An 18404-nucleotide genomic window follows, 5' to 3' on the forward strand; every position below is an offset into this window, starting at 1 on the left:
GGAGACAGAGGCTTGACAGAGGTAATTAAGTTAAAATGAGGCCACTGGAGTGGGTCTGAACCCAATCTGACTAGTGTCCTTAGAAGAAGAGGCAGTAAAGATAAAGACACAGGAAATGCACACACAAGATGAGAACCCATGCGGGGAGACAGAAGGTGGCCATCTGCACACCAAGGAGACCACAGAGGAAACCCAACCTGTACACACCTTGATCTCGGACTTCTGGCTTCCAGAACTGTGAGGAAATGAATTTCTGTTGTTTAAGCCATGCATTTTATTGTGACTGCCCTAGCAAACTAATACACTGCTGTGACAGATGATCACAAATGCAGTGGCTTAAAACAATACCAATGTATTACCTTAGAATTCTGGAGGTCAGAAGTCTGCAATGGGTCTTAATGAGCTAATACCGGTGTGGCCACGGCTGCATTGCTTTAGGAGCCTCCAGAAGAGAATCTCTTCCTTCTTCAAGCTTCTGAAGGCCACCTGTGTTCCTGGTTCGTGGCCCCCCTCCTCCATCTTCAAAACCCATCATGGGCCGGGCGCGGTGGCTCACGCCTGTAATCCTAGCACTCTGGGAGGCCAAGGCGGGTGGATCGCTCAAGGTCAGGAGTTCGAGACCAGCCTGAGCAAGAGTGAGACCCCGTCTCTACTAAAAAATAGAAAGAAATTATCTGGCCAACTAAAATATATATAGAAAAAATTAGCCGGGCATGGTGGCGCATGCCTGTAGTCCCAGCTACTCGGGAGGCTGAGGCAGTAGGATCGCTTAAGCCCAGGAGTTTGAGGTTGCTGTGAGCTAGGCTGACGCCACGGCACTCACTCTAGCCCGGGCAACAGAGCGAGACTCTGTCTCAAAACAAAACAAAACAAAACAAAAAAAACATCCTGACGACGCCTGCTTCCATCCTCACATCTCTTTCTCTAACACTCCTGCCTCCCTCTTATAAAGAGCCTTGTGATTGTATTGGATCCACTAGGACCATACAGGATGATCTCCCTCTCTCAAGATTCTTAATCACAAAAGGTCCTTTTTGCCATGTAGGGTACCACAGTCACAGGTTCCAGGGATTCCGATGTAGGCATCTTTGGGAGGCCCTTATTCTGCCTACCAGAGCACACATCAATAATCTCCTTATGAAATAATCGCTTGAAGGCCACGGGGATTCCATATTCCTATTAGGCCCTTGAGGATTCTACTCTTATTACAATTGGACATTCTCAGATCCTTTCAAGGACTAAGTATACTCAGGCTTGTCACCAGCAGCTGCAAGAGGCCTTCCTTCCAGACATTCCACCACAGCCTCTCTGTGATCTCCAAATAGGGAATTTAGTCCTCTGGAAAAGACATTATAGGAAGACTAACCTTGAACCCAGATGGAATGGACCCTACGCTGTCCTCTCTGCACTAACACTGCTGCAAACTGCAGGGTGTCCTGCCTTGAGTTCACATCTCACGGCTGTAGCGACAGAAGACCTGTGCTGAATGGAATCCACTTCCACCGGAGACCTCAAACGAAGGCTCTTTCAAGGGCCCTAGAAGCAGAGGAAGCCGAAAAGTAGACAGCTATCCCAGGAGCTTTGGGGCAAGTAGATAACATCACGAGGTAGTCAGCTTCCTTCTGGAATTAAGAACTGCCAGGATTTCCCCTTTTAATTAATTAATTAATTAATTTAGGGACAGAGTCTCACTCATCCGCCTGGCTAAAGTGCCTTGGTATCATCACAGCTCACTGCAACCTCAAACTCCTGGGCTCAAGCAATTCTTATGCATCAGCCTCCCGAGTAGCTGGGACTACAGGCATATGCCATCATGCCCGGCTAATTTTTTCTATTTTTGGTAGCAATAGGGTCTCAATCTTGCTCAGGCTGGTCTCCAACTCAACTAATCCTCCCTCCTTGGCCTCCCAGAGTGAGTGCTAGGATTACAGGCATGAGCCACCTCGCCCACCCTGATTTCCGTTTTTAATATCCACCCTGGCTGTCCTGTGCATGCTTCTCATCATGGGACTTAGGCTTTTCTGTCACATTCCTGGCAAGTGACCTCACAATTCTCCTGCTTTAACCTCTACTTCTTCCCAAATGACACATCTCCCCTCCCTAGTCTACCTTCCAGCCTGCAAACTAAACCTCTGGCTTACTTTTGCAGAGTGTTCACTGAGTCTTACAATTTCAATCATGATCGTTGGTTTCTTTCCCCCTTGCCGACACAAGTCACTTCCCTCAGTCCCCATCCCCTCCACCCACATCACCAAAGCCTCTGTGTATCGCTGGACCGCCTCCAAGACCCCTCCCAACTCACCGTTTGATTTTCCCAGGAAACTCTTCCCATCCCTATCATTAACAAATCAGAATTTCTGTGCTTTTTCTGCAACTTCATAACGGCCCCTTGAAGGGGACTCAGTCTCTGTAATCACAACTTTTATGTCGCAGATGACACTATAACAAACCCTAATGGGGAGAATCTCCTCCTCACTGAACTCACTTAGTTTCTCCAGCTGCCGAAATCTTTCCAATCCCGGGCCAACCGGTGCCGCTGAGCATTTCTTTCGGTATCAATGGTGTTGCTCCCCATGTGACCCCTCTCATTGTCACAGTCCTGTTCCTGCATCTTCTTCTCCTTGGTTTTCCATGTTTGAACATTTGTTTTCTGACCACTCAGAACAATTAGACAATTTTTTCCGTAAGTCTTAGATTGTCCCCAGTGATGTATGCTTTATTGGTGGAGATCTAGCCTGCTGGCACCTACTTACCAACCGGACGGGCTCCTGTGAACGTCCCAGGCACACTGGCACTTACCAGATTTCCAATTCCGCATCACTCTATCAATACTAAACTTCACTCTTCCTCCTTCCTTTTTTTTTTTTTTTTTTTGGAGACAGAGTCTTGTTCTGTTGCCCGGGCTAGAGTGCTGTGGCGTCCTCACTCACAGCAGCCTCAAACTCCTGGGCTCAAGCAATCCTCCCGCCTCAAGCTCCTGAGTAACTGGGACTATAGGCGCGCCCCACCACGCCTAACTAATTTTTTCTATTTTTAGTAGAGAAAGGGGTCTCGCTTTTGTTCAGGCTGGTTTTGAAGTCCTGACCTCAAGGGATCCCTGCCTCGGCCTCCCAGAGTGCTAGGATCACAGGTGTGAGCCACTGCGCCCAACCCACTCTTTCTCCTTTCAAACCCCCACCTCCTCACAGATGTAAGAGATCTGCCAAACCCTGTGTAGGTTACAACCATGGCACAGATATAAGATCCAGGATGACTCCACTCTTTCTTTTTCCTTAGCATACAGAGCAGCAGGCCTGAGAGTAAACTCTGATGAGCTAAGTATGGCCTCAGGCCATGTCTGGGTAACATTTGTATACAGGACACTGCTCTCTGGGCTACCCAAGGAATCTGCAGCAACATCCGCATCTTTCATGCTTCACTTCTCCAAGAGGTGACCAACACAGTCGACAGCCTCTCATAGGCCAGGGAACTTGGGGACACAACAAGCAATCTTTACAATCAGCTGGCATTGGGCCTGCAGCTTCCAGGTGAGGAAACCGAGTGCCATATTTGGAAGCAACTGTTGCGTGTCCATTCTCAGGAACTCTTTCAACATCATCGTCATCATCAAGAAGCCAAAAAGGAAGGAAATCTTCAGAATTGCCAAGGCTCTTCTGATTCCACCAATCAAGGATGTCTCTTTCCCTCCTTCTTGAAATCCTCCCATGTGGTCTCAAATCTTGGTTTTACTTCCTTACTCTTTTTATTTATCTTCCTCAGAATATCCATCTTCAAATGCCTGGTGACCAGAATTCTAAATCAACCCCAGATGCAACATTCTACTCAGCAAATGGCTCCACTGGTCGTGTGCAAACAGCAGGGATGAAAAACTAATCCTGGCCGGGCGCGGTGGCTCACGCCTGTAATCCTAGCACTCTGGGAGGCCGAGGGCAGGCGGATCATTTGAGCTCAGGAGTTCGAGACCAGCCTGAGCAAGAGCGAGACCCTGTCTCTACTAAAAAACAGAAAGAAATTAGATGGACAACTAAAAATATGTATAAAAAAATTAGCCGGGCATGGTGGCGCATGCCTGTAGTCCCAGCTACTCGGGAGGCTGAGGCAGTAGGATGGCTTGAGCCCAGGAATTTGAGGTTGCTGTGAGCTAGGCTGACACCACAGCACTCTAGCCCGGGCTACAGAGTGGGACTCAATCAATCAATCAATCAACCAATCCTGACTTCACCCCAGACACTGACTACTTAGAAAGCCTTGTAAGCTCTCCAGACCCTATCCTGAACCCATGATTCGCTCTCTGCTGTTAGAAACTCAAGGCCTATTGTGAATAAGACGAAAACTGAATAAGGTTTGTCTCTGCTGAAGTCCAACTCATTCTTCTCCTTGGGACTCACTAGATTACTTATTTTCTTATTTATCAAACCTCTCTGAGGCTTTTTATCCCTGGAAGACGCTGCTCCAAGTACTTGGCAAATTTCATTTAATCCTCAGAACAACTCTATGAGGTAGACAGTATTATGACCCCATTATACAGATGGAAAAACCGTAGCACAGAGAGGTTAAGTCGGTTTCCGAAGGTTACGCAGCTGGAAAGTGGCAAGAGTTGTTACTCACCCCTTAAGAAGTCTGGCTTCAGAAACTTTGCTCTCTACTACTGCCACTGCCTTTCCATCTCACCACCAGAAGGTCACTTAGTGCACAGGGAGTCATAAAAGAGGGACGTTCTAACATGATCTTCTGGGGCCTGGCTTTTAGACAGTCCAGGTCTGTCTGAGAAATGGGTATGAATGAGTATCAGAGCTAGCTCTTGAAGGTTGTAGGGAGGCACTCTCCACGTAGTGACACAGGCTGGCCGCCGGAGGGTGCGCCAGCCCTGCTCGCGGAGCCAGGGGAGAAAAGAGGAACCCTTGGAAACGAATGTCAGGCTCAGACTCCCAGGACCACAGAACGTTGAGAACAGAGCATCATAGAAGGCTGAGAACAAAGCCTCTTAGAACGTAGAACAAAGGCCCCTGGACTCGAAGAATGACGAGAACACAGCCTCACAGAACCTGGGAGACAAAGCCACTTCGAGTCTGTTCTGTTCAAATCACAGAATCTTCCACCCAGGCTTTTAAAGTTCCAGAATTTGGGATACAACCGATCTTAAACCCTTACAAGCAAGACCAGCTACATAATTTGACCGGCCCAGTGCGAAATGAAAAGGCGGCGTCCCTTGCTCAAAAAATAAGAATGTCAGGACAGCAGTAGCGGAACATTAAAGCAGGCATGAGGGCCTTTCTCAGCGGGTCCCAAGGCCGTGAAGCCAGCTCGGCTTGGGAGCATAATTTATCGGAGGATGTCGGTCTCATCCACAGCTTGCCGTCTGGGAAGGCTTCCCGAAGCGGAGGCTAAATCAGGGCTCGACCCTCTAACCCTTTTCTCCCCCTGCGCAGCCTCAGAAGCTAAAGGTTGGAGGGAGTTAGGAGGAAGTAGGAGCAGCTGCTAAACTGTCACGTGGATCCCTTCTCTATTTATAGATCACCCGCCCCCCTCCCGCCGGACAGTCCAATGGTAGCCAGAGCTCGCCCGCAAGGGGGCGGAACCCGCTGCAGGACCGGGGAGGTACAGACCAATAGCATTGAAGCAAGGGCGGACTTGTTTCATTGTGACGCGAAGGGGGCGTGGCCCGGGCCCAGAAGCACTTGCACGGGGGGCGGGGGGAGCGTGGCGAGCAGAGCGAGTAGGCAGCTGCGAGCATGCGTCGTGTTGGGCGGTGCTAGTGCACGGCCTAGCATCGTCGTAAGGGAGGATACCCGCCAATAGGCGGTGGTTGCTCTGTCGCCGGGGGCGTGGCCATGCAGATAAGGCGCGGGTGGGCGGCCCAATGGGCGGGCGCCTATGCAGATGAGACGGTGACAGCCCGGCCAGCGGGCGGGCGGGCAGGCAGGCTGGCTGCTGGGGCGGGGAGGTGGGACTGGGAGAGGGGTGGCCGCGGAGCCCGGCCGGGCTGGGGCGGGGGGCCGCAGCCATGATCCGGGCCTTCTCGTTCCCGGTAAGCCCCGAGCGGGGCCGGCTGCGGGGCTGGCTGGAGGGTAGCCTGGCCGGGCTCTGCGAGTTGCACTGGCTCCGGGAGAGGCAGGAGTACCGCGTGCAGCAGGCGCTGCGGCTGGCCCAGCCCGGAATGGGGGGCGCCGAGGCCGAGGACGAGGAGGACGCCGACGAGGATGAAGATGCGGCGGCGGCGCGCCGGGCCGCAGCGGCCCTGGAGGAGCAGCTGGTAAGGGGCCGCCTGTCCGTCCGTCCCTCCAACCCCCGCCTGTGTCTGTCTGTCTGTCTCGGTTGGATGCTCAGACACCCGTGGGGGGTGGGGCGGGTAGGCAGGGAGTGGGAAAGGACAGGGGGTGGGGCTGGAGACCCCGGAGTTCGGGCGGCGGGCGGGACCTGTCCTCCCCGCCCCCAAATCGGGGGAGTGGGGGACAGCATCGCTTCTGCTGGGGCCCAGTGAAAAGGATAGACCCCATCCCCTATACCTCTTCTCCAAATAAAATCCATCTGGGCGCCAAGTATGCGTCAAGCCCGGGTCCGGGTACTTTGCATGCGTTGCCTTCTTGCAGCTTGGGAGGTAGGGGGTGATAGTCCCCATTTTACAGAGAAAGAAATCGAGGCTCAGAGAGAGCAAGCGACTCACCCAAGGTCACACAGCCAGGATCCAAGCATGCCCTTCTCTGGGCCCCGCTAGCAGGGCTCCATCTTCCCTAAGTCCTGGTGTGCTTGGAGATCTCCGGAGGGGGCGGGGTGGGAAATGGGGATCTTAGGGCCTCCTGAGGGAGGGACCACTGCTGAGAGGAAGCTCACAGTCCCTTAAGACCCCCCGGGGATCTTGACCCTTCGATGACACTTCCCCTCTTTCCTACCTGGTCCCAGCCCTCCATAACCCAAGAGGAGGCAATTTGGGGCAGCACCGAGGTCTGGACTTCTGCACTCTGGGTTCTCGCTAATTGTGGAAGATGAGCAGAGGTCTCCAGAATGACTCAAAGAGACACTATCCCTCTTCCCCTTTCTGTGTCATTCCTTGAGTCTCCCAACCAGTCCTGGGTTTCCCTCACTCTCTCCCTACTGCCAGATCTCGGTGACTTTCTGTGTCTGCTTCTCTTTCTTAATCCTGTCTCTCTGTCGCCGTCTCTCTGTGTCCCTCTAGGTCCGTCTCCCTGGTCTTCCTTTCTTGCATTTCTGCCCCCACGTCCCAGTCTCTCTTCCCCTCCCCCCCAGCCCGCAGACCCCAGCTCCACTTGCAGTTCCCATCCCCAAGCCTGTGTGTGGTCAGAGCTTCCCGTTTGGGGAAACCTGAGCCGAGGTTGCGGTGGAGGGGGCTCTCCCGGCTGCTGACCTCGACTGCCCCTCCCTAGATGGGGAGTGGGGAGAGGACTGAAGCCAGACTCCGGGGCTGCACGCCCAGCCCCTCCCCCTCTCAGGAGTGGGACCCTGCACATTCTTCTCTGGAAACAGAAACAGCTGTGGGAGGCCCCACCCGCTCCCAAAGTTAGAGGCGGATTGTGGGGGCCCTCACCGGCTCCCCCCACCTCAAGCTGCTTGGGCTTTGACGGTGCCTCCCCTCCCGACGAGGAGAAGAAGGCGCGAGGACAGGCTAGCTGTGTCCTTCCCACTGGCCCTCGGTCTCCCCGCTCTCTGCCCTTCACCTTCCCCATCTCTGCCCCTCGGTCTCCCTCTTCTCTGCCCCTCTGTGCCCCCTCCCGCCAGCCCTCGGTCCTGCCGGCTCGAGGTGGTAGTGGAGAGGCCTCCTCCCACCCCCCAGTCTCTAGGCAAAGCTCGTCCCAGCACCAGGGAGGAGGCGGTGGCAGGCGGGGGGAGGGAGACAGCGGCACTCGGCACTGAGGGAGGAGTGGAGAAGCGCTAAATATAAACTCCTCTAGCGCTGGGGGTTCCTGGGTCCCTCTGAAGAGGGGGTGGGAGCCTCCTCTGATCCCTGTGCCCTAGCCTTATGACACTGACCCCCCCACCCCCACCCCCCACTCAAGAATATACTCCCTTTGAAGCAAGAAAGACTAAAGCTAGACTTGATTACTTTCTAATAGAGATGATGGAGCGGCCAGGTAAAGACTACGGGTGTCACAGAGAAGAGAGGCAAGAATCCTGGGTGGGGACAGGGGCTCCCTGGGTCCTGTTTGCTCCCAAGAAGGAATAAGGTTCCTTCCAGCAAGAAAGATTTAGGTTAGACTTGCAGAAGGACTTCCTAACAGAGATAAAAGGGCATTGGACACTCACTAGGGGCATACGAGGCAAAGAATAAGGTCGTAGAAGTTTGGGCAAAGGGGTCTCCAGGGGTCCTAACCACACTCTTGCTAAGTCTGCCTGAGCTGGCTGGCCCACTTGTGGAAGGGCTTGCAGAAAAAGGATGAGGGGCATTGCAAGGAGGCAGGGAGCCCGATTCAGGCCAAAGACCTTCTGATCTTTTAAAGATTCATCCTTTTGCAGCTGGAAGGAATGAGGTCAGATTCATATAGAGGTGTGTGGACTGGGAGGGATATCTGGGGAGGGGCTGGGCACTGGGGAGAAGGAGGCCTCTCCTGCCTGGCCCCCTCACTCCTGCTGCTCTTCTCAGTGGAAGAACTGAAATTAGATAGACCTGGAGAACTTACCAAAAAAATCCATCCTTTTATATTTATTTATTTATTACTTTTTTTTAGAGACAGGGTCTAGCTCTGTCACCCAGGCTGGTGTGCTGAGGTATGATCATAGCTCACTGTGACCTCAAATTCCTGGGCCCAAGCAATCCTGCTGCCTCAGCCTCCTCAGTAGGTGGGACTACAGGCACATGCCACCACACCTAATATTTTCATTCTTTGTAGAGACGGGCTCTTGCTATTGCCCAGGCTGGTCTCGAACTCCTGGCCTCAAGTGATCCTCCTGCCTCGGCCTCCCAGAGTGCTAGGATTACAGGCGTGAGCCACCGCACCCATCCCTTTTACATTTATTTTAAATTACGCAACTAAAACATGATTTTCTATTTTCCTTGTAAGAAATGCATAGCTTTCATGTGATAATACAAGCTAGCATTTATTAAGTGTTAAAATGAACTGCTGTTTTAGCTCATTTACTCCTCACAACAATCCCATAAGAGATGGAATCATAGGATGCCCATGTTACAAATGAGGAAACTGAGACCCGGAAAGGTGAAGTCACCCACCCAAGGTCACCCAGCTGGGAAGTGGCAGAGCTGAATTTGATGCCTGGGAATTTGGTCGCAAGTCTTGCCTTCATAAATACTTCACTCTACCATCCAGTCCTCCCATCCCTCCCTTGATCCCCTAAATCCAGCCTCTTCTCTGAAGTCACCATCATTGTCACCTTGGTGTGAGTCCTTCCAGACCTCTTCCATTGTATCTACTGCCAGAAACAGTTTACATACAAAAAAAAAAAAAAGTAGAGTTTTTGTTGTAAGAGCTGTGCTTTTTTACAAATTCTGGTTTCTTGAGTGAAGTCCCGAGACTGTGCCAGTGGTTCTCAAAGTGTGACCCCTGGAGCAGCAGCAGCATGTCACATGGAACTTGTTAAACATTCAAATTCTTTTTTTTTTTTTTTGAGACAGAGTCTCACTCTGTTGCCCAAGCTAGAATGCCGTGGTGTCAGCCTCGCTCACAGCAACCTCAAACTCCTGGGCTCAAGCGATCCTCCTGCCTCAGCCTCCCGAGTAGCTGGGACTACAGGCATGCGCCACCATGCCTGGCTAATTTTTTCTGTATATATTTTTAGTTGTCCATATAATTTCTTTCTATTTTTAGTAGAGACGGGGTCTCCTCTTGCTCAGGCTGGTCTCAAACTCCTGAGCTCAAATGATCCACCCGCCTTGGCCTCCCAGAGTGCTAGGATTACAGGCGTGAGCCACCGCGCCTGGCCTAAACATGCAAATTCTTGAGCTCAACTCCATACTGAAATCGAAAGCTCTGGAAGTGAGACTCAGTAGTTTGGTTTATAACAAGCCCTCCAGGTAATTCAGACTCATTCTTGCTCATGCCATGTACGTTGCACACTTTTCTCTTTCCGTTCAATGCTATACCTTGGTGATGGTTCTATATAGAAATTTACCTTGTTCCATTTTCACAGCCATGCAGTATTCCATTGTGTATATTCATTCCATCATCAAATATTTCCTGAGCACCTATTTTGTGCCAGGCATTGTCCTAGGTACTGTGGGGTATAGCTATGAACAAAAGAGACAGAAATCTCTGCCCTCCTAGGGCTGACGCTCTAGTGAAAGATTCAACAAACAAAGTGACACGTCGCACCAACATATAATTTTATTTATTTTTTTAAGAGAGTTTATTTAATTTTCAGTTTCCTTTTTTTTTTTCGTGGAGGTAAGAGTCTTGCTCTGTCACCCTGGGTAGAGTGCAGTGACATCATCGTAGCTCACTGCAACATCAAACTCCTGGGCTCAAGGAATCCTCCTGCCTCAGCCTCCCAAGTAGCTGGGACTACAGGTGTGTGCAACCATGGCTGGCTAATTTTTCTATTTTTAGTAGAAACAGGGTCTCGCTCTTGCTCGGCTGGTCTCAAACTCCTGAGCTCAAGTGATCCTCCCGCCTCGGCTTCCCAGAGTGCTAGGATTATAGGCGGTGAGCCACCCCACCCATCCTGATATATAATTTTAAATCAAGAGATTATTACTGATATATATAAAAAAAAAACCCAAAAGCAGGGCAACGGGGTGCAAAATGACAGGGGAACTATTTTGGAAAGGTGTCAGAGAAGAGATCACTTAACCAAAGACCTGAACGAAGCAAGGGAGTGAGGCAGTAGGACGTGAGAGGGAAACATTCTCCTAAGGCAGGACCATGCGTGGCATGTTTGAGGGACAGTGACAAGGCCAGCGTGGCTAGAGCTGAGTGAGCAAGCCAGAGATTTGTGGGGGACGTGACATGGAGCCTATGGGCGGTCTGTGATTTTTTTAGCCACTCCCTGATGCTGCACAATTCAGCTGCTTTGTAGAGTTCTGAGTCCACCATGAGCAAGTCTAAGTACCCAGGGCAGAAGCCCAAAACTGGAGTGATTTGTTGACCTTCCTCACATAAACATGCCCAGATGGGGGCTTCTGTTCTCGGGGAAGGGGGGTGGACAGCGGCAGGAGTCAGAAGCTGGGGGGGCAGGGGGATTGTGGCTGCAGGAGGGGGAGCCGGCCAGTCTTTCTGCCCTAAATAGGCAGGGCTGGGTGCCTGTCCTCCCAGCCCCTCCTCCCTCCTTCCCTTCCTCCTGCCAGCCAGACAAGCCGCTTTTGTCTGAGGGTCAACCGTCACCTCAGCCACTCAGACGCATTGGAGACTTTTCTTTTCTCTGGCTTTGGGCCTCAGTTTTCCAAAGTGGGGTGAAGTCCTAGTGTCTTGGAGACCCCATGTGTGCTGTTTCAGCCCCTACTCCACCCACTGTCATGGTCACTCCCCTAAGAGGTTTTCACCTTCATTTATTCACCTCTGATAAGAAACAATTTTTTTCTTGCAGCAAGAAGGATTCAAGGTAGACTCCGAAATCTCTTCTGGGGATGAGGAGTGGCAGAGAGACAGAGGGGCTTTTTGGTGGGAATGGAACAAGAGCAGGAGGAGAATGTAGTCCCTGGGGCAAAGGAACATGCTGGGGATGACTGCTGCAGTGCCAGTAAGGCTAGACTCACAGAAGGACTTTCCAGGAGGCACAGGGGTTCTTTCCGAGGGGAGGAGGAAAGAGACATATGCGTGGTGGTCAGCCTGTTATCCGTATGAGGGAAAGAGTCAGTGTGCAGCATGGGGGACTTAAGAACACTTGCAAAAGGACTTTCTGTTGTGATAAGGGGCAATGGTGGAAGACAGGGGCATCTGAAAAAGAAGAAAGACTGGGAGGAGGCACACCCAGGGCTCAGGGATCGGCTAGGTCCTGCACACCACCTTGTAGCAGTGAATTGTCCTTCCAGAAAGAAGACCTGAAGTTAGACTCAAAGTGGGACATTTTAATAGGGGTTAGGTGAGCACAGATGAGGGGACAGCGGATGGGGAGGGGGCAAGAGATGAGGCCTTCTGAGGCCTCATCACACATAAGGGAGATGAGAGTGCAGCATGCAGGACCAGAGTTAGACAGCCAGAAGGACTTTCTAATGGGGATGAAGAGACAGAGATCTTGAGGGCATGCTGGGACTCAGGTATTGCTTTTCTCCTTTTGAAGTCAGAACCTCATTGTCAAAGCAAAACTCTGCCCGTGAGTGAGCTCATGGACTAGAGGACCAGTCAGCAGGAGACTGGGGGCCTCTGACCATGCTGCTCTCCCCATGCCCTTAGGAGGCCCTGCCCGGGCTCATCTGGGACCTGGGCCAGCAGCTGGGAGACCTGAGCCTGGAGTCTGGGGGCCTGGAACAGGAGAGCGGGCGCAGCTCGGGTGAGCATGGGTGGAGGGGTAGGGTCTGCCTGGGACATCTCGCTGTTTCACACTGTCCCTCTCTCTTAGGCTCCCCTGTCTCTCCCCTCCTCCTTCTTTCCCCACCCCTGGTTTTCCCACCCAACCCCCCTGATTGTCTCTCTGCTTCTCCCGGGAATCCAGGCTTCTATGAAGACCCCAGCTCCACGGGAGGTCCAGATTCACCACCCTCGACCTTCTGTGGGGACAGTGGCTTCTCCGGATCTGGCTCCTATGGACGCCTGGGTCCCTCTGAGCCCCGGGGCATCTATGCCAGCGAGAGGCCCAAGTCCCTAGGTAAGGTGGATGGGGGTGGGGCCCCAAGGCCAGGGAAGGACAGTGACAGGATGGTTTTCAGCATAAACTCCTGAGTCAGACCTGGATTCCAATTCTGGCTGTGACATTCCCTTTTCCTGTGATTCTGAGCATGTCTCTTCTTTCTGGGCCTCTGTTTCTCTATCTGTTAAAATGGGATGATAACAGTGCCTGCTTCTTAGGGATGTTTTGAGTATTCAGTGAGTCTCTGCCCTAAGGCATTGGACTTGGCACATGGTAGTCACTCAGTAACCGGGAACTGCAGTTATTCACTTACACAAGTAAGTTTTGGGGCCCCTACTATGTGCTATCCTAGGACCATCCTAGGAATGAGGGATATAGCAATGAACAAAACAGACAAATCCCTGTCCTCATCCAAATGACATTCTAGTTGGAGGAATAGATAATATACAAGATAAATAAGTAAAATACCTCGGGAACTGGATACTGACATGTGCTCTGACAAGAAATAAACCCGGGAAAGGTACTAGGGAGTGTTCCTTTGAGTTTGGGGAGGGCCTCACTGAGACTGTGACATGTGAGTGGTGCCCTGAAGTGAAGGAGTGGGCCTAGCACATATCCGGGGAAAGAGGGTTTCCAGGAAGTGGGAGTGGCAAGCACAAAGGTCCCCAGGCCAGAGTGTGACTGGCCTGTGCTTCCAGGAGGCCACTGTGGCAGAGCCCTGAGGATATAGAGAGGGGTGAGAGATGAGAGTTGGAGAGAAAGAGGGGGGACAAGTCATGCAGGTCTCACAGGCCCCTGTGCAGATTTTGTTATGAACCTTACATGAGGGAAGGGGGGAAAACAGGGTTTTTGATAGGGAGGGGTGGGGAGGGAGGGGGGCAACCTGCCCCTTCTGGGCTAGAGGAGAAAGGACTTTGAGAGCTCCTCCACTGTCTCCCCCCACCCCGCTTTTTTTTTTTTTTTGCCTCCCTTCCTTAGGAGACGCCAGTCCCAGCGCTCCGGAGATGGTGGGCGCTCGGGCCGCGGTGCCGCGGTCCTTCTCAGCGCCCTACCCGACGGCAGCGGGCTCCGCGGGCCCGGAGGCCTGCTCCTCAGCGGAGCGGCGGGCCCGTGCCGGGCCGTTCCTGACGCCCAGCCCCCTGCACGCGGTGGCGCTGCGCAGCCCGCGGCCCTGCGGCCGTCCCCAGCCCGACTCGCCGGACGCCGGGGGCGCGGGGCGGCCCCTGGACGGCTACATCTCGGCGCTCCTGCGCAGGCGCCGCCGCCGGGGGGCGGGCCAGCCCCGGACCAGCCCCGGGGGCGCGGACGGCGGCCCTCGGCGCCAGAACAGCGTGCGCCAGCGGCCGCCCGACGCGTCCCCGTCCCCCGGAGGCGCGCGTCCCGCGCCGGAGCCGTCGGTGGAGCGCGTCGGGGGCCTTCCCACCAGCCCCGCCGCCCTGAGCCGCGCCTGGGCCTCGCCGTGGGAGTCGGAGGTGGCTCCCGAGCCGGCCGCGCCGCCCGCTGTCCCCTCGCCTCCCGACAGCCCGGCCGAGGGCCGCCTGGTGAAGGCGCAGTACATCCCAGGCGCGCAGGCCGCCACCCGCGGGCTCCCCGGCCGCGCGGCGCGCCGCAAACCGCCGCCACTGACCCGTGGCCGCAGCGTGGAGCAGTCACCACCCCGGGAGCGTCCCCGGGCCGCCGGCCGCCGCGGACGCATGACCGAGGCCTCTGGCCGCCGGGGCTCGCCCAGGGCTCGCAAGGCCGCGCGCTCCCAGTCGGAGACCAGCCTGCTGGGCCGCGCTGCCGCGGCTCCTCCCGGCCCCCCGAAGTACCCCACGGCCGAGCGGGAAGAGCCGCGGCCGCCACGGCCCCGCCGCGGTCCCGCGCCCACACTCGCGGCTCAGGCCGCGGGGTCCTGCCGCCGGTGGCGCTCCACGGCCGAGATCGACGCTGCCGATGGGCGCCGCGGTCGCCCCCGCGCCCCAGCTGCCCGAGGCCCAGGGCCTGGCCCGTCCCCATCAGCTCCCCAGCGCCGTCTGCTCTACGGCTGCGCCGGCAGCGACTCGGAGTGCTCGGCCGGGCGCCTGGGGCCCCTCGGACGCCGGGGGCCAACAGGCGGCGTTGGCGGGGGGTATGGAGAGAGTGAATCGAGCGCCAGCGAGGGCGAGTCACCGGCCTTCAGCTCTGCATCCAGCGACTCAGACGGCAGTGGTGGCCTCGTGTGGCCGCAGCAGCTAGTGGCGGCCACAGCGGCCTCCGGGCCAGGGGGTGGTGCAGGTGGAGGGACGCCCGCGGGCCCCGCCAAAGTCTTTGTGAAGATCAAGGCTTCCCACGCTCTCAAGAAAAAGATACTGCGTTTCCGTTCGGGTTCTCTCAAGGTCATGACTACAGTGTGAGTTCGGGGATTTGCTTGGGCTCCCCCTTCATGGCCTCTGCACCCCCACACTTCAATCACTGACCCACCCACACCTACCTTCCAAAGACCATCATTTTCTCTGCTTCCAAAGACCTTCCTCACTGTCCCCATTCATAGCAGTCTTGGTTGAAAAGGCTCCCCCCTCTGCCACAGGGAGGGACGGGAAGGAGCCCTGTTTGACCCAGTTCGGCTCCTGGCTTCCAGGCACTTGGGCAAGAAAGTTCCCCTTCTCTGGGGCTCACTTATCTCATCTTTCAATAAGTGTCCATGTATGCAAAGAGGGTAATTCGCTCCGAATGTCCCCATTTTAGTTTAGAAGCTTAGTCTGTTTGCACCCCTTCACTCCTCTCACTGAGCCCTCTCGTTGCTCCTGTCCTTGTCCAGATATGGCCCCCTCTCATTCACGAAGTGCCCCCTCCACGTCCCTGGCCCTTAAGATATCCCCTTGGCACCCTGGTCAGAGACTCTGACTTAGGTGGTTCCTGCAGAGTGCCTTGGGAAGGGAAGGAGCACCGATTTGGGGGTTTTGAGGGTCAAGTAGGAGTTGATAATACCTGGAAAGAAGGACTCTTTCACCTCTATCCCTGGACAATTATGGAGGATTGGGAGGTAGAAGAGGGGTAGGAAGATGGTTTCTATCTGGTGCCCCCCACTGTGACAAAATGGGGGAAGCTCAATGACCCTCAGCTATTCCAATCTAGTATTTTTTTTTCTTTTTTAAAATTACTGTATTTATTATGACGATGGTGACTCCCCGGTGCAAAGGGGGCCAGATTCTGTGTGTTTCTTTAACCTCTTTGTAAATAAATGCACAATGTTACATACGTGGTGGCCTCTCCTTCGATGGTGAAATGGGAGAAATGCTCCTTTTCCTGTGGACTGACATTTACAGAGCAACTTGTTTGCGTTGGATGTGGCAGTGACTGTAACCAGATGGCAGGTCCCAGCGTGGGTCTCAACATTATCTTCCTACCATTGGCTATTTTACTTCAATGAACCTGACCTTTGATTGGGTTATGTTTGATCATAAATATGGTTTCATAAAAATAGAAACAGTACAGGAAAGGGACAGCCCCTAAATTCCCTCTCTCAGCAGTCATCATGATCAAGTTGGATGTGCACCCTTCCATGTTTTTCTTTATGTGTTTGTATACATGTACGAATCTCAATAACTATATAAATATATAACTATGAATATACATATAGTATACATATAATATGTATGTGAAACTATATTTACATACATTGGACTATATGTATGCAGTGTTTATCACTTTGTGTGTGTGTCAAATCACCTGTCCCTGGCGATTTCTTTATGGGGAAGACTTAAATCAAGGATTGAATTTTTTGATAGTTACAGTACTATTTAGCTTTTCTATTTTTTCTTGTGTCAGTTTTGCTAAGCCATCTTCATCTAGGAATTTGTCCCTTTCACCTAAATTTAGATAACATTTTCCTACCACTATGTGATTGTTAATAGCTGCATATAAGATTTCCTTGTGGGGACTCCCATAATCTAACCCTACTGTCTGCTCTCCGATTATTTTGCTATTAATATTATGAATCTTGCTACAGTAATATCCTTTTATGTGCGTCTTTGTGCACATGTATATATTTTTGTACGGTTCATTCCTAGCAATAGAGTTGCTTGGTCATTACGGTGTGCTTATTTAAAAACTTTTAATTGACACTGCCCCCAGGTAACATTGCTTTTTTTTTTTTTTTTTGACACAAGGTCTTGCTCTGTTGCCTAGGATACAGTGCAGTGGCATCGTCATACCTCATTGCAACCTCTTATGTGAATTGCTCTTTCACTCCTTTTGCCCATTTTTCTATTGTGTAAGCCGGACAATTATACTCATTTCATGGATGGGTAAATGGAGGCTTAGAGAGGGGCTGGTACTTGTCCTGGTCACACAGCAGTGGGGAGCCAGGGCTAGGATCCAATGGCCACCTGATTCCACAGCCAGAAGAATGGGTATTTGCTGCTGCTTTGACCCTTGTATCTATATGGGTGTGTCCACCTCTGTCCCTTTGAACTCTGAAAGTGCAGGGACCAGGCCTGCTCTGTTCACTGCTATCTCCAGCACCCAGCCAGGCACTGGGGACATGGCAGGGAACAAAACAGAGAGAGTCTTGCCCTCTGAAGCTTCCTTGAGGGGTGGGTGGTGATAAATCTGTGTTCCTTTTAGTGTAGCAATGAATAAAAGTGATTTTTTTAAGTTCCCCCGGAAAAGCCACTGCTTATCAGGCCCTTGGGAATATTTGCTCCACCCACCTCCATTCCTTCAAAGGGCAACTGAAGCCAGAAAGGGGAAGGGACTTGACTAGGGCTACACAGGCCACTTAGCGGTCAAAGTCGTTGACGTAAAACATGGATGATCTTCCTTCCTTTAAGATTTCAGAGCTTACTTACAAGAAATAACAGCAAACACTTAATGAGGTCTTATTACATGCTAGACTTTACTCTCACTGCTTTATGTATACTGACATTTAATCCTCAGGACATCCTGAGATGCTAATATTATGCCCATTTTACAGATGGAGAAATGGAGGCTCGGAGAGGTTAAATAATTATCTGAAGCTCATGGGTGGCAAAAACCAGTATTTAAATCCAGGCAGTCTCTCTCCAGAGTTCATGCCCTTAGCCACTGCCCTACATAGCTTGTTTGCTTTATACATTATCTCTAAAAAGATAACACAAGTAACTAGTCACAGGGAGGGAAGATGGGGAGGCTGTTAACATAATAAGTAAATTCTATAATTTGTTAAAGTTGGTAAGGACTATGGGGAAAAACTGAGCAGAGGTAAGAGAGAATTGGGTGAGATGGGGAGAAAGGGAGTTTGCAATTTTAAGTAGAGTGATCAGGAATGGTCTCATTGAGAAGGTGACATTTGAACAGAGACATGCAGGAGGTGGGAGGGTGAGGCTGTGGATATCTTGGGGAAGATCATCCCAGGTAGAGGGAACAGCCAGTGCAAAGGCCCTGAGGCAGAACTGTGCCCCACCATGTTGGCAAAACAGGAAAGAGGCCAGTGTGGCTGGAGCGTTGGGAGTGAGGAGGTGAGATTGAGAGATGCTAGGGACCACCACATTGTGGGGGCCTCATGGGCCACGGTGAGGATTTTGGTTCTTAGACTTTACTCTGAGTGAGGTGGGAGTCATGGGAGAATTTTGAGCAGACGAGGGATTTAGGTTTTTTTTTTTTTTGACGGGGGGCGGGGAGGTTAACAGCCTATTGAAATATAATTCACATACCATAAAATTCACCCCTATAAAGTACACAGTTCAGTGGTTTTTAGCATATTCACAGAGTTG

The 18404-nt window shown here is 52.5% G+C and overlaps 1 protein-coding gene across 1 annotated transcript; it reads left to right on the forward strand.

The window, feature by feature from the left end:
* The first annotated feature begins 5878 nt into the window (after positions 1-5878).
* DACT3 (dishevelled binding antagonist of beta catenin 3) lies at positions 5879-15909 on the forward strand. Its single transcript, XM_045531351.1, has 4 exons — positions 5879-6253; positions 12297-12393; positions 12556-12708; positions 13669-15909. The coding sequence occupies exons 1-4, from the start codon at positions 6005-6007 to the stop codon at positions 15063-15065; spliced, it is 1896 nt and encodes a 631-aa protein (XP_045387307.1). The 5' UTR covers positions 5879-6004; the 3' UTR covers positions 15066-15909.
* The last annotated feature ends 2495 nt before the right edge of the window (positions 15910-18404 follow it).

Source organism: Lemur catta, chromosome 19, assembly GCF_020740605.2.
Source record: "Lemur catta isolate mLemCat1 chromosome 19, mLemCat1.pri, whole genome shotgun sequence".
NCBI lineage: Eukaryota > Metazoa > Chordata > Mammalia > Primates > Lemuridae > Lemur > Lemur catta.